At 34.9% G+C, this 17,491-nt stretch overlaps 1 protein-coding gene across 1 annotated transcript; it reads right to left on the bottom strand.

Moving 5' to 3' along the window:
- Positions 1–1,512: 1,512 nt before the first annotated feature.
- On the bottom strand, positions 1,513–15,000 carry LOC105320169 (phosphatidylinositol 4,5-bisphosphate 3-kinase catalytic subunit delta isoform). The gene is made up of 24 exons (XM_011417982.4): positions 14,876–15,000; positions 14,443–14,636; positions 14,123–14,218; positions 13,104–13,239; positions 12,631–12,743; positions 12,102–12,224; positions 11,839–12,015; positions 10,703–10,772; positions 10,331–10,494; positions 10,057–10,236; positions 9,773–9,914; positions 8,955–9,058; positions 8,682–8,735; positions 8,305–8,502; positions 7,866–7,987; positions 6,989–7,132; positions 6,476–6,629; positions 5,990–6,102; positions 4,795–4,904; positions 4,211–4,289; positions 3,721–3,885; positions 2,506–2,623; positions 2,079–2,221; positions 1,513–1,893 (listed from the first exon to the last, which is right to left on the bottom strand). The coding sequence occupies exons 2-24, from the start codon at positions 14,590–14,592 to the stop codon at positions 1,635–1,637; spliced, it is 3,114 nt and encodes a 1,037-aa protein (XP_011416284.2). The 5' UTR covers positions 14,593–14,636; positions 14,876–15,000; the 3' UTR covers positions 1,513–1,634.
- Positions 15,001–17,491: the final 2,491 nt, after the last annotated feature.

Consider the following 17,491-nt stretch of genomic DNA (forward strand, 5'->3'; position numbering starts at 1 on the left):
GGGCAAGGACTCACAACAAAGTCGTCTGGAATGTAGGCTTGGCAAGGAAAACAATATAACACACTCAAACAGAAAATTACAAAACCAGAGAAAATAAAAATAATTATCATAAAAAATGTTTGTGTCAAAATGGTCGAGATCAAACTATTTAAGACCCACAGAGATAAGTAGAGATGGAAGAGCCACAAAAATTCAAATAGAATGAGTACATACTACTGGTAATGTTTGGAAAATTTTTTGGAAGTGGAAGTTGTAGAGATCGTATATAGCGACACTGACACTAAAAGGAATGTGATTGGTTAAGATACTAACTCATAATGTAATGTGATTGGTTTAGATACTAACACATAACAGAATGTGATTGGTTAAGATACTAACTCATAATGGAATGTGATTGGTTTAGATACTAACACATAACAGAATGTGATTGGTTAAGATACGAACACAAAACGGAATGTGATTGGTTAAGATACTAACACATAACGGAATGTGATTGGTTACTAAGATACTAACACATAGTACAATGTGATTTGTTGTTGCAAAGATACTAACACATAACGGAATGTGACTTATTACAAAGACATTAAAACGGAATGTGATTTGTTCAATTATGGCACAAAGGTTTGAGTGAAAAGTTTGTTGAAGTAAATATGGAAAGACAAAATCGTCAAATATCATGAATGTAGTCTCATTAACATGTACATAGATAGTGATGATAACTAAACCAAATCTGCTGCACAGGAAATACTGAGATGACTATAACAATAAAATAAGTCGGGAAATGGGGAGTTAGTCTAATGACCATAACAGTAGACAAATCATGAAATGTTTCGTTTTCTTGGTGACTACCTGCCTCTTAAGGCATTGATGTCGTAGTTGCCAGTTGGGATTTCACATTACAAGAGCAATCTATAATTTGTTCATACCACTGATGATCACCATCGGTGAGAGAGGGGGAAGCTATACTGCAGAAATTGATTTTATCAGACATTTGTATGATGACCAGCTGGAATAAATCATTGCTCATCTGGCTTATCATTGACTGAAATATCAGTAACTAAGCCACAAAGCTGGAGACTTTGACTAGTATACAGGAAACTACATGTAAATTACAATAATACCATACAATATCAAAAATAATCATGTCTAACATCACTACATATTGCACATCACTGGTTTGTTCACATTTCAGCCACATTGAGAATACTGATCTGAAAATCATTGAATGATATTTGCTGAAAACTTATAATCAAATTTGTGATTATTTGAACAGCCTTTAAAATGTTTTGCTAGAAAGTATAGACTTCAGTTAAAGCTAAACTCTCAAGTTATTCACACAGCACCACATATCATTGCATAGTACATGTATATGATGAAGAAATCTTAAAACAGTACGGCAACTAAAATTAATAATAAATCTTCATTTCTTCAATATGGCATTGCCTGGCATGTTGTTGATGGTTAACTGTCAGAAAATTTGACATTTAGTTCATATTGCTAAGAACTTGGATCAAGTTAGATTTAATTTTGCTGGGAACATTTGATCAAGTTAGATTTCAACATTAACAATAAGAAGATTACTGCTTCTTTCAAAATACACTGTTGTTTCAGTTTGCCATTTTGTGTTTCCTGCCTCAGTGGGCCATGTTGTGCAGGGCCCAGTTGACACTGGTCGACCAGCTCTTGTTCTTGGCCTCCTTCAGTTTGTCAATGAATTTCTTCCTGGCCTCTTCCTCCGTGAGGTCAAGGGCAAGTGTGTCCTTGAGATAATCTACATCACTGACGTTTGTGAGCTGGGGAATCCCTGCCGACAACATCATCATAAACAGTCGGATCAACAGCGCCCCCTGGGAGCGGATTATCATGTATGCTTGTTCACAAATTCTCTGAAATCTTTAAACAAAAAAATTGTAAGGACATTAAATTTTAAATAGATGACAAAGAAGTGATTCTGTTTAATTGAATCAAAATTATCTTACAAATTAATAAATATTTAGAAAATCAATTTTATTCTTAAGTTTGAACTTATATCTCTTCTGTCCTTGTCTTAATAGTAAATCTCTATGACAACCACTTACCTGTCAAAGTTCTCTTTGTCCTTCTCTCCCCTCTTGATGACGTACTCAAAGTGAGAGGTCAGAATGAAGGGCACTCTCTCCCTCTTTATGTTCAACTTGGACTTGAAGTTACCCAGAAAATGGCCAAAGTCAATGTGGAAAAGCTGAGAGAAAAGAAAAAGGATTATAAAAATTCTTATAATAAAACTCAAGGATTTTTCTTCACAACTGTAAAAATTTGTCTTTTAGTTTTGATGTAGAGATCCATATAATTTGTTGTGTAAATAGAAGATAACTTGTCTTAATTCTAACTTGATTATAAATTAGAGACCTAAACAATTTGTTGTACATTATAATAAAAGACAACTAGTCCTTTAACTTTAAATATATAGAGCCCTATTATACAGACTTTGTAGATAACATGTAAGTAGAAGACATTGACCAGTACCTGTCCCGACTCCTTCATCATGATGTTGTCATTGTGTCTGTCCCCGATTCCTAGAATGTAGGTCGCCACGGCGTACCCTGCACAGGAAAAGGTGAACTCCTCCACAGCTTGAGACAGGCTGTAAAATATTACATTAAAAACACAATAAGTATAATGTACATAACATGTAACACTACAGCATTATGGCTGTAAAACAGCTGAAGAAGCTGATCAATGAAAATCCAATAAGAAAAGCACACATAACATTAAAGCGTTAGGCTGTAAAAACAGCAAACAAATCAGATCCACAAAATTAAGAATAGTATAATTTACAGAACACGAGAACCACATTACAGCTGGAAGATGTAAAAAAAGATTCAGAGCTGATTAAAAAAAATCCAAATGATCATAAATAGAACTATAATTTTTCAGCGCAATTGTGTGGAGAGTACCTGACTATAGTTATTGTAATATATCCTGAATAGATAGTAAGCACTGATTAATTATATCATGAAAGATTCCGAGATGATCCATAAAAATCAAAATAATGTAGTTTACAGAATACGTAAACCGCATCATAGCATAAAGCTGTAACAAAAAATTGAAGCTGATACATAAAAATCCTAATAGTATATTAGTTTACAGAATTCAGATCCTTTCCACTGTTTGATCACATACTGGTTACAGGGAAATATTCACTCCCATTTTATTTTCTCCAGATAGTATGTACAGAATATGGATAAGCTCCTTCACAGATTTTATCAAATATCCAAAATTTATAATATGTTAATTAGCAAACAGAGCTAAGTAATACGAATTAAATGGCATGTATATGTACAAAACCCAAAGACTCCACTACAGCATGTGACAGCTGTAGAATGCAAATCGTTAATCAATAAAAATCCAAATAAAACAGTGTATAGAATATCTAAGCTCCTTTATGACTGTTAAATCACATACAGACCAAGTCGTCAAGATGTTGAACATTAACACGTAAATCCATATACCATGGTGGTATAGTGTATACAGAAAGAAACAGAAATTCTAAAAAATCAAAGTTAACTGCATTATTACTTTCTTAAAGAGAAAATTCAAGAGCATGAAAGTGTTTGGTACATGTATTATAGGGATCTTTTGAGGATAATTTATAATCTTACATAATACACAAGGATATTCCAGTACAAAAAATCTAAAATACAACATATCCTTTTCAAATAAAGTATGAAATAGACTCACCTCTCCTCTTTGGGGTTCTTGTGTTTGAGCCACTCGTACAGAGCTTCTTTGGCGAACGCTCCTTTCTTGTACCATCTCTGTATCTTAGAGATGGTCATGGAGTTTGTCACGATTTCAATCATCCCTTCCTCCCGACCAGTGGCGATACAGCCATAGGGGTTCATCCTGTACCCAAGAGTATCAACAAAATCACATCATCAAAATACAAAAACAGGTTGTAGATATACTAATGAAATGAGATTGATTCGCAGATTCAAACCATTATTGTATACATGTACATGTATTTCAAGTGGTACTCTATTATTGCCATTCTTCTTCAAATATAAAAATTGTTGCCACACTTTAATTCATTTAAGACCTCTTAATTCCCATAGTACATTGTATTTTATTTACTACATGTATAAGAAAATTTTTTTGTGTTGTGTCAACTTTTCAAAGAAATCTGTATTTAACTGAGGCAGACATTATCTGGCTTTATCTGACTAAGCACCTGAGATCAAGGCCTTCATTTTTCCAAATGTTGTCCATTATTTGTAGAATTTGCAGCGTTAGCATGTCCTGTCGAAGATCTGTAACAACACAAATCATGAATGTTAAGACTGTTACCCATACCCATCTTTATCAGCAAAATGTGCAATTTTTAAAAGATCAAGCCTCATTATTGAAATTATTCATTGCAGTGAACTACTGTAAACATATTACACTGGCTGTGTAATCTTTTTAGCTTTTTAAGTGAAAAGCAACTTACACTAAATCTAGTACATCGCTAAATGCCTTGCGTAAATATATAAGATTTAGAAATATGCTTATTCATATCCAAGCCAGCCTGTTGAAAAATCAATTTCCACCAAATATTGTACACTCAAAATATTACAAGTTTACAGTAATTTTCAATGACTTTAGATTTAATCACATTATAATACACAATACTGATGACTTGGTGACAAAAAAAAGTTCCAGCAAACCAGTTTGTAATTATAGTAATTCATTAATTAAAGATATCCAACATAAAAGTGGGTACTGTTTGTTCTATTATTATTAATATCAGTCTAGTTATGCTCTATTAACTCCTACCATCTCCGTTTTTGTACATGATGAGGATGTTCGGTCCTTTGGGGTCGGCATTGGTCCACTCCAACCACAGAGGGCGCTTTTTGGAGTCCATGATTTTACATCTGTCAACGCTAGAAAAGAAACAATCAAGCATCAGCATCAAAGCTTTAAGGTGTCGGTTACATTTACAGTCCTCCAGAAAATAATTCTGGGTAAAGAATACGTTGGTTCTTAAAGAGATATGTGGGATCTGAATAGTACGTTCTTATTTAAGGTACTTTAGAAATATAGTTGAAAGAACTAGGTGGTAAGTCTTGTAGTTTATTCTTTACACAGACACATGTACAGTGTAGACAGAACTAGGTGGTAAGTCTTGTAGTTTATTCTTTACACAGACACATGTACAGTGTAGACAGAACTAGGTGGTAAGTCTTGTAGTTTATTCTTTACACAGACACATGTACAGTGTAGACAGAACTAGGTGGTAAGTCTAGTAGTTTATTCTTTACACAGACACATGTACAGTGTAGACAGAACTAGGTGGTAAGTCTAGTAGTTTATTCTTTACACAGACACATGTACAGTGTAGAAAGAACTAGGTGGTAAGTCTTGTAGTTTATTCTTTACACAGACACATGTACAGTGTAGACAGAACTAGGTGGTAAGTCTTGTAGTTTATTCTTTACACAGACACATGTACAGTGTAGACAGAACTAGGTGGTAAGTCTTGTAGTTTATTCTTTACACAGACACATGTATAGTGTAGACAGAACTAGGTGGTAAGTCTTGTAGTTTATTCTTTACACAGACACATGTACAGTGTAGACAGAACTAGGTGGTAAGTCTTGTAGTTTATTCTTTACACAGACACATGTACAGTGTAGACAGAACTAGGTGGTAAGTCTTGTAGTTTATTCTTTACACAGACACATGTATAGTGTAGACAGAACTAGGTGGTAAGTCTAGTAGTTTATTCTTTACACAGACACATGTACAGTGTAGACAGAACTACGTGGTAAGTCTAGTAGTTTATTCTTTACACAGACACATGTACAGTGTAGACAGAACTAGGTGGTAAGTCTTGTAGTTTATTCTTTACACAGACACATGTACAGTGTAGACAGAACTACGTGGTAAGTCTAGTAGTTTATTCTTTACACAGACACATGTACAGTGTAGACAGAACTACATGACATATACACTATAAAGGACTTACAGTAGATCCTTCAGACAGATCTGGGGGGTGAGTGGACTGTATAATCCAGACAACACTTCTACTTTCTGATGCATTATCCTCTTGACATCCTCAGAAACTTTCTGTGGTTTTTTCTAAAAAAAAAAAATAAGAATTGGATTCACATGAATCAGTATTAGCTAAATCATAAAAAAAACAAACGAAATTTTAATCAACAGTAAGTTAATTTTATTTAAGACAATATGATCCAGTTGCCATTTTTTTTAGAATACGATTGAAAAATTGATTTTAATACCATAATACCCAGAATATTCATAAATAGCTTGCAAATTTATAAAACATACACTAATAAATAGTAAACTTATCATACATTTAGATAAGGATAACGGATCAGACATCCAAGGAAATAATTTGAAGTCAAACAGAAAAAACCCAGGAAATGTTTAAATAATACATGTAGGTTTTCATACATTAAACCCTCTTACTGCTTTGGGGCTAAGGACTTACATTCCCATTTTTGGCAATTTCGCTGAAAGCGTTGAGTTTGACTAGAGCGTCCTGCTGCTTGCTGAGAATGGCGAGATGCTCCTGGGAAGACTTGAGATAGGCTTCCAGTAATAGGCCATATCGAACAGTCACAGTTATCTCATGCATCTCGGACCTAAAAACAACCAATAAGTTAATACTTGGATCATGTCAATATGTTTTGTACACTGAACAGTTGTAGTGTGTGTGATTAAAGGCTCTTAGGTACATGTATATATGGAGCAAAATTTCGGGGGCATAAAGTGAACTATTCATGATTCAGACATATGTTTATGTTATCTTTGATTAAAAGTACATTGTAATAAATCAATGAATAACAATCACTAATGATTTGCCAGTTTTAAAGGTGTGATATTAATACATTAAAATACTTCCAATACATACATGATCAATGCACATTACATGTAACCAATATTAATCACTTTTTCAATAAAGAGGAAATCAGGTCTCTGTCTCCCAGATTGCTTTGATTACCTGAGCAGCCAGTAGAGGTGGTGTCCGAGATGTTGGTTCTCCAAGGCTCGAGACAGGAGGAACTTACTGAGTGGACACATCAGATGTGACTCGTACTTCAGGGCCTGGACCAACTGTAGCATGTACTGAGACAGGTCGTCGTCACTGTAAACAAACAAACAAACAACAGGCTGTAGCATGTACTGAGACAAGTTGCTGTCACTGTAAACAAACAAACAACAGACTGTAGTATGTACTGAGACAGGTCGCTGTCACTGTAAACAAACAAACAACAGACTGTAGTATGTACTGAGACAGGTCGTCATCACTGTAAACAAACAAACAACAGACTGTAGTATGTACTGAGACAAGTCGCTGTCACTGTAAACAAACAAACAACAGACTGTAGTATGTACTGAGACAGGTCGTCATCACTGTAAACAAACAAACAACAGACTGTAACATGAACTAAGACAGGTTGTGTTAACAAACTAACAACATGAAACATGGTCAACAAGAGAAATATATGGTATGACTTAACTAAGATCTTACCGTACACCTGTTGTGGCTGACCGTACGGGACAACAAAGGTTAATGTGCATTACAGTAATAGTTGGAGAATTTCCTGGGAATACTTTGATCCTATCTAGACGTTTACAGGGTATATTTTGTTCCTATCTAAATGTTTACAGGCAGACCTTACTTGAGTTCCTCCAGACATTTACAGGCTTGTTCCTATCTAGCCTTTTACAGCCAGACATTACCCAAGTTCCTCCAGACATTTACAGGGAATAATTTGTTCCTATCTAGGCGTTTAGAGGCATACTTTACCCGAGTTCTTTTAGATATTTACAGGGTATACTTTGTTCCTATCTAGACTTTTACAGGCAGACTTTACCTGAGTTCCTCCAGACATTTACAGGCGAACTCCCTGACATTCGTGTCTGTGTAATGGAAGTCGAGTAGAGCCAGGGCATGCTGTAGTTCTATCGGACGCCAGGACTGAAGGAGTGCCATCATCTGTACAAAAGATTTAGAACACCAATAATGTCAGAAAATATTTCTACACAGTACTGCAAACAACTCTACCCTATGAGTTAATTTTGCAATTGACTATTGATAAAATGGTCTGTGGCAACAATTTTTTCCAATATCAAGTCTAGTTTTAAAATCTTAAAAAAAGGACATAAATAAATAGGTTCAATATGAAAATATTCCTGACTACAAGGTTCTCATGAGGTTGGCAGAATTTCCTTGTACACGAATCAACATTTACTGGTACAGAAAATATTGTCCAGACATTTCCTGCTGTTAACACACAGCTCTCTGGCACGTACCTTTGAAACATCGATGTGGTTGTCCCACTTCACGGCGTTCAGTAGAAGTGGCAGCGCATAGTCATACTTGTCGCGGATCTCGTAGCGCATCATCCAGATTAGACTCTTCTCTTGCTCTGCCAACTGGCGAATCCCGCTTTTGTCGTCGTTCAGTATTTCTTCAAACTGGATGATGTGGGTCTTACTAGGGTGCCAGTTCTACAGAGGCAGATATGTCATATTCAAAAATCAAACATTTCTTCTTGAAACTCATTGATGACTATCTTTTGGCTTCACAAGTCTAGAATCACAACTCAGAGAAAGTGAATGTAAATATAAAACTTTTTGTAGTACCTTACTTTATCAAACTACTGAAGATTAAACATTATCTGACTTACCGGGGAGCCTGGTTTTCCCTTCTCTTCCATGTTTTCACTGGCACATTGTAAAACCTACAGGTTTAAGACAAACAGAGGTAATGCAAACATAATGTTACTCACACAGAAAGTAACATAGAGAGACTGAGGGTAAACTGACAGTTACTGGGTATACACATCAAAACTAACTAAAGCATACAACTATTTATTAATTTGCTGACAAATAATGAATATGAAATTCCCCTTTAACAGCACAGGTACATGTAACCTTGCCCCCCCCCCCTTCTGTCCTACCTTCTCGTTCTGGGGGTACATGATGTGGGACTGAACGTTGAAGTCTGGGACCATGAATTCCAGGATTGTGGAATGGTCCACCTTGGGGTTCATGGCCACCGTACCTGACAACAACAAACAGAAGGTCAACAACACAACAAACAGAAGGTAAACAACATAAACAGAAGGTAAACAACAACAACAGAAGGTAAACAACAACAACAAAAGGTAAACAACAACAACAAAAGGTAAACAACAACAACAAAAGGTAAACAACAACAGAGGGTCAACAACAACAAACAGAAGTTTAGAACAACAACAGCTAACAACAACAACAATTATTTTTTACATTACTGACATAAAATAGCAGGGTTCATATATGCCATGACTTTTTCGGCATACTTTCAGTTTAATCATATGAAGCTTTTATGATGCTATGTGGAAAAAAAAAACAATTCAATACTATGTCAAAAAGGGCATAAAAACTATTTGCACTAGATTTATAATTTTCAAACATTGTTACAATCTTATTACATGTAAAAAGTTTTTATATACCGGTACACATGTATAAAATTTTAGCAAGAATAATACATGTACCGGTATATTACATTTTGTTCAGGCCACAACTAGTTACAGATAAAGAAAAAATATCAGCGAGAATTGGGACACAAGATAATGATATTAAATATGGACACTAAAAGGACTGTAAGTATTAAGACTAGAATTAACCACAGACTTGCAGTATTGTGGGCATTGGGTAATACTATAATACTAAAGATATCTAACCAATTGGATTATAAGATTGTTGGTAAAAAAAAGATAATTAAAATAAAACCAACCAATGGGATTGCAGGAGTCGTACAGCTCCATGTGTTCCATGTGCTCGGCACGAGTCCACATGTGGAGGCGGTAGTTCCCCTTCAGGAGACGACATTTGTAATCAAACACCGGAATGTTGGCCCAGGTCAGGATTGAGTATTCCTACAATGTATCAACAAATGATAAAAACTGTCAACACAAAGCTTGTGTATCATACAAAGGCATCAATATCAGGACAGGTTTTACTATATAAACCTCTGCAAAAAATTTCCTATTTGCCAGTCAGCCTCAACATTTACCGTACCTTATTTTTCTTAATATAGAGGGCAAAGCACAGCCTGCAATCACGAGGGATGTCCTCCACCTTAATATCAAATTCCACCTCTTTCTTCCAGCTGACGTCGCCGTTGTAAACAATGGCATCTTTTGTGTGCTCCAGTCTGAGAGTCTCTGGGCCATGAAACAACCCCACAAACAGCCTCACCTATATGAAAAAGTCAAAATTTATCACTCTGTCATAAGTTCAGCAGTTCAGTGTTAAAACAGGTCTTGATGTTTTTTAATGTCGGTGAGAGTACCTTGCTGTTGTCGTCGACGATGATTTTGGAGACTTTGTTGATGGTCAGTTTGAAGTTGACATGGATGTCCCAGGAGGTAAGGGTGTTCCTGCCCTTCACACTGGGCTTGCCCGGCCTCTCCGGGTGGGAGCGGGCAGAGGCAGCCCTAGAGTCAGCCGCTACCTCTACAAGGAAAGAAACCAAACCAGATATTTCTTGCAATATACTACCTAATAAATTTCTCAAAATAAATATGTTTTGTATAAGAGTAACCAGCTGTTATTCACTTGTAAATGAATATGGAAAATACTATTATGTTCACTATCATTTTTCTCGACAAGAATTCAAGGCATATTCAAGTCTTGTTTTAGGCTTAAGTAAGAATCAACTTACCCATCACTTTGCTCTTAAGTCTGAGCCACAGGGCGGGAGCAGTGTTTCTCAGGAGACACCGAAATATATACTGTGTATCAACAACAGATCAATTACATATAAACTTATATCTTACAATTGTCATTGCCAGCATCAACGTTTCTTAAACAGAACAATATTTTACAATTGTCATTGCCAGCATCAACGTTTCTTAAACAGAGCAACATTTTACAATTGTCATTGCCAGCATCAACGTTTCTTAAACAGAACAATATTTTACAATTGTCATTGCCAGCATCAACGTTTCTTAAACAGAACAACATTTTACAATTGTCATTGCCAGCATCAACGTTTCTTAAACAGAACAATATTTTACAATTGTCATTGCCAGCATCAACGTTTCTTAAACAGAACAATATTTTACAATTTTCATTGCCAGCATCAACGTTTCTTAAACAGAGCAATATTTTACAATTGTCATTGCCAGCATCAACGTTTCTTAAACAGAGCAACATTTTACAATTGTCATTGCCAGCATCAACGTTTCTTAAACAGAACAACATTTTACAATTGTCATTGCCAGCATCAACGTTTCTTAAACAGAACAATATTTTACAATTGTCATTGCCAGCATCAACGTTTCTTAAACAGAACAATATTTTACAATTGTCATTGCCAGCATCAACGTTTCTTAAACAGAACAATATTTTACAATTGTCATTGCCAGCATCAACGTTTCTTAAACAGAGCAATATTTTACAATTTTCTTTGCCAACATAAAAGTTTCTTAAACAGAGCAACATTTTACAATTGTCATTGCCAGCATCAACGTTTCTTAAACAGAACAATATTTTACAATTGTCATTGCCAGCATCAACGTTTCTTAAACAGAACAACATTTTACAATTGTCATTGCCAGCATCAACGTTTCTTAAACAGAACAACATTTTACAATTGTCATTGCCAGCATCAACGTTTCTTAAACAGAACAATATTTTACAATTGTCATTGCCAGCATCAACGTTTCTTAAACAGAACAATATTTTACAATTGTCATTGCCAGCATCAACGTTTCTTAAACAGAGCAATATTTTACAATTTTCTTTGCCAACATCAACGTTTCTTATACAAACCATTATCTTTACTAACAGCCTCACCTTGAAGTTCCTGAGTTGGTATTCCCCGTAGAGGTAATCCTCTAGACCAATGACCTTAAGAATGTAGTCCGTGGGGCGGAGATGTTGATTCCCGGTGTTGTTCTTCCATTTCTCCAATGTCATGGCAATTAAATCGTTCGGGATTTTGTCTGCCCCAATCCTCATGGTATAAATAACCTGTCATCAGAAGGAATTCCATTATGAATATAAGAGTAACACAAGGTTGCCCCCTTTCCCCCTCTTTATATATTGTTCCCTCTTACCCCTGTTTCCTCTATGTGAACACTGAGCACCATCCCCCCTTTAAGCTGGTTCTGAATGTGTTCGGGTAATATTGAATGGTTTAGGATTCCAACTGGATGTTTATACTGAAACTTCAGAAATCCCTACAAACACAGAATACAAGTGAACATGATTATAATTACCGTATGTATGTAACTAGGAAACAAAAATAGACACACTACAATGAAATACACACACTACATGCACTTAAAATCAAACTTCTTCCTACTTCCTGCTTCCTTACACTCCTAACTCCGTCTGGTACTTTAGTATACCACACTATGTGTACAGATAAGAGAACTTTCATAACAACATTGCAAGGCTTTTGGATAAGATATGAACATTCACTTTGTAAATACATGTACTAAAATTACAACACTTTTGAATATGATGAATGTCAATGGAAATAAAATTATGATAAGACATGAACATTGGTGGATGATAAAATAACAAGACTTTTGGATAAGATAATAGTTTCGGTGGACATATTTTACATGTCTGAGCTCTTACAGACAAGTCTTGGTTCCTGCGGTTGACGATATCTTTGCAGTACGCTGACATGGCCCGCCTAAAGTCCGTTATATCAGGGGACACCTGAGCTTGATGATCGATGCACTGCTGACCTAAGACATATTAATGTCTACTCATTAATATACTCATAAATAACAATTATCCATCTCATTAATCATTTAATCTGGTGATGAGTCTTTAAGTCTTTCCTAAATCATTATTGAATGTAGATAAACACATATATTTTAACAAACAAACAAATCAGATTGTTATCTGTTTGCTGTACATGTATTGAAAGGTTATAACATCACCTTTTATGTCGATTGGTATATATGTTCATTGTAACAATAGGTTACCTTTTATGGTAATTTAACTGACGGTTATAACAGTACCTTTTATGTTGACTGGTATACATGTACATTGTAACAATAGGTTACCTTTAATGGTAATTTAACTGACGGTTATAACAGTACCTTTCATGCCGATCAGACTATTGGTACTCCTGGTTAGACTTTGTGTTGTGTTGTCCGCTTGCTTCTCCACAAGTTTCAGAAACCGGGCAGCTATCTTAAACTCGTTCAGTAACATGTCTTCATCCATGATCTCATCCTAAGAAAATAAAACCCCATCATTAATCCTCTAAGATGTGTGGTTAATTTTCTAAGATCTAAAATTTGATCAGGATACTGTTTCAACAATGAATTACAGTCAAGTAGTACCCAACCCGACTCGCACCCAAACCAACTCGTACCCAAATATTTGAGTACGACTTCACTAGTCAACTCGTACCCACGGGGAAAAATATATTTATACTAGGAAAATAAAATGAATGGCTTTTATTCGTATGTTGTTATGTTTTGTATATTATCGATAACATTAATATGCGAATTGTATAACAAATTTAAAAGAATTTGTTATAAAAATCTGGTATACTATAGTTCTGTACTTGAATGCGGACGGATCATGAATGGTTATGAGCAGGTTAACTATCATCAATTAAAATTAAAATTAATTGCTTTATGTGATTCCGTTCAACCGATCAACCAATGAGTTTGTCAGCACAAAATAAACATGCTGCTCATAATTAAGAAGAAACACACATTTTCATCACTTTTGGTAGATCGACATGGTTCGAAAGAGGTGTGTTTCCTGCAAGAAAACGGTAAGTAAATCACTATATTAGATATTGTTTTATAATTAAAACATATTTTTTGAGTAATCAAATGGATTAGGCAACAGGCAAAGTTAATTTAAAGTTAAATAAAACATACATGTGTAAATAAAAAACATAACATATGAATGAAAACTATTGCATTTCATTTTCCTAGTATAAATATATTTTTCCCGTGGGTACGATTTGACTAGTGAAGTCGTACTCAAATATTTGGGTACGAGTTGGTTTGGGTGCGAGTCGGGTTGGGTACGACTTAACTTGATTCCTCAACAATGAATCCTTAAATCAGCCCACAAAGTCAAGGCAGACAACTCCTACCTTCTGTCCCTGTTGGTTGATGTAGACAAAACAGTAGTTCTCCTTTCTCTTTAGAGTCTTAAACAGTGGATAGTTTTCTGCCTCCTTCCATAGTTTCTAACAACAGAAATTAAAAATAAAATCAATATTTAAACAAAAAGGCAAAAAAGAAAGAAAAACCCTTGTATCAATACACATATTTCTCTCCCCCTTCCAACATTTCCCTCTTACAAGAAGTTAGAAACTGTATGCATAGTATATTTGATCCTGGTAATACTATATGATTCAATACAGTCCAACACATACACTTTAGTCTTTATATCAGGTAATTAGATATTCACCAGTTTCAGGTTTTCTACCGAGTCGTAGAAGTCCACTCTGTACGGTATGAAGATCCCATTAGGCATCAGGAAATCCATCTCTACATGGCCGTCAGTCTCACTGACTTCTTTAGCCACGTCTAGTTCGGGTAGGACCACTATCGGAGGCATTTTGACTTCAAGGCTGGGGTGACTTCCAGTCCCCTCCACTCAGTCTGTCAGATTCAATTCATACAAAATGCACAAAATAACAAATGGAAACTCATCAAGGAAGTTCCGTGTGTCGAGTCAGATAAACTTTTACAAGTTTCATTTTTGAACAAGCATGTCAGTTATTGTGATTTAACCGAAAAATCTGGTTAGATCTACACCAAAGATCACCTTTTACTAACAGGGCATTTGGCTGACGTAACAGTTATTATAATCATTCTGTTTTTATTTCATTTATACTTACAGATACTTATTTCCTCATAGTCGTCTACTTCCTCAATGTTTTTCTTCCACTTTGATATGGATCTCGAGCCCGAAGGAAAAAAAATCGCACGTCGTTTCTGAAGTTTCTCTACATTTAGCCTCGTCAGATTATCTTGACCGAAAAAGTGAGTGATCAGTCGAAAATGAGAAAAGAAGAATATAGCTACTGAGCATTATAAATGAATTTCGCATCTCAAAGAAAACAAGTCTATACAATTTTCATTTTATAATCCTAAAAAAGTTATTTTTACGTTAGAATTAAAGAACAGAATATATTTTTTACGGACTGTAGACTATAATCAACGTGTCGTTTACTATATTTTTCATATAATAATTTTTTACGTATCGGTTGTAAACTATAGTTTATTAATGCTTATCAAAATTCCCTCTAAAAAAAATTTTACAAAAAGGGCGCAAAATCTGAGAGCATACATTTGTTAGTTTTAACAAATTAGTTATGTATGTTTTTAGGGACCATTTTGTAAATTGAAATATTTTATTTCCTGTTCTCATTATATTCATTTCGCAATAATTAAATAGAATCTATTTTTCGTTAATGAAATTGAAGAGAAATCGTTCATACACCGTATCCATAACCTACTCTGCATGTATTCTGTAAACAAAACCAACAACCGTATGCCACGGTTGTAGCGCACCCATTTTGCCACAGGGGCCAAGCCCGTTTTAACATTAATTTCAATGTTACCATTGAAATTAATGTTAAAACGAGCTTGGCCCCTGTGCATTTTGCAGTTAGGCAAAAGGTGCATGTTTTGCAGCATAAGACTATAAAATTTTATCGTTTCGGTTATCCCATAAATTGTTCTTTTTTTAATTGTGTGCTATGGTGGCATATCTCTGCCCCTTGTGTGCAAGTTATTTTTCCATCAAATATGTCGACATGCATGATAAATATGTTGACATGCAAGATAATTATGTCAACATGCAACATAACTATGTTGACATGCAAGAAAATTGCAATCAGATAAGAATTATACAAAATCTCAAAAATTCTCAAATATCGCCCACTTGTGACATCCAAGATGCTAGATGCTACCTTTTTATGTCGACATGCAACTTATTTATGTTAACATGCAAGATAAATATGCTGACATGCAACTTATTTATGTCAACATGCAACTTATTTATGTCACATGCAACTTATATATGTCAACATGCAACTTACTTATGTTGACATGCGAGATGAATATGTTGACATGCAACTTAGTTATGTTAACATGCGATATAAATATGTTGACATGCAACTTATAAGTTGTATGTCAACATAACTTAGTCGCATGTTAACATAACTAAATTGCATGTCGACATAAATAAGTTGCATGTCGACATAAATAAGTTGCATGTCGACATAAAGAAGTTGCATGTTAACATAAATAAGTTGCATGTTGACATCAATAGGTTGCGTATCTAGCATCGTGAATGTCACATGTTGGCGATATTTGAGATTTTTTATAACTCTTATTTGATTGCAGTTTTCTTGCATGTCAACATAGTTATGTTGCATGTTAAAATAACTATCTTGCATGTCAACATATTAATCTTGCATGTCCACATAATTAATAGAAAAATAACTTGCACACAAGGGGCAGAGATATGCCACCATACTTTTTAGCTTCATAGATGGGATCTAATTGAATATCTTGCTCTGTTCTTCATAGATCGTATTCTTCTAATCTGGGTAGTTTATATGTAAAGGTATGGGGAGGATAGCAGCTTGACAGTTGAGTGTTGGTGCATGGATGGATCAAGACTGAACATTATGTTGTCATCTTCAAGATATTATAATATTTTCTGTGATTCATTTTTTTTCATAACTGGAAATTTGGCGAGTTCACTCTGACTTAAAAAATGATAAAAAAAAATGATCGTCGTTTCAGATATGGGGCACATACCTCATTTGCCTCAATTGTGCTACGGCCGTGTACGTAAACTATATGTACATGTATAATCATGATAATTATCAATTTGAAATCTCGTTCGATGCTAAGTTCAAGTTTAGAGTCGTGATATGTATAATGTTAAGAAATGTGCAATTTTGATACGAATAAAGTATCTTATCGTTAATTCTTCAAATATGTGTATTTTTTTAAATTTAGTAAACTATGTTTTGCAATCACAAATGTTGTTTTCATGTGCTGTGTAGATTTAATTGTAAAACAGTGGAATAGCGTTAACTACACGTAAGGTTTCCATATGTGAAATATGGGTCTACATAGTTTATATCTATGATTAACAATTAGAAACTGTAAAATATAAAAACTTAATTACTATGATTTAGAGCCCATTCCCGCTTGCGGCACGACTTTGTGCTTTCGTGTAATAATTCCCCGCATAGCCAGGGCAGCATTAAATTGTGTGTTTAACCAAATCTAAGGCTTAAACAAATGTAGTGACAGAGATGGCCTCCAATACAAATTCTTCAAGGATTACATGAGATTGACTATCGATCATATATATAACCGAAAAAGTAATATTTGTTCAGAGCTAAGTGTATATTTTGAGGATCTGACTTGCATGCTTGTTCATCTTATAGTACATGCCCTATATAGTATGAAGCGAGATTGTAATATTTTGA

Source organism: Magallana gigas, chromosome 3 (genome assembly GCF_963853765.1).
Source record: "Magallana gigas chromosome 3, xbMagGiga1.1, whole genome shotgun sequence".
NCBI classification, from domain to species: Eukaryota; Metazoa; Mollusca; class Bivalvia; order Ostreida; family Ostreidae; genus Magallana; species Magallana gigas.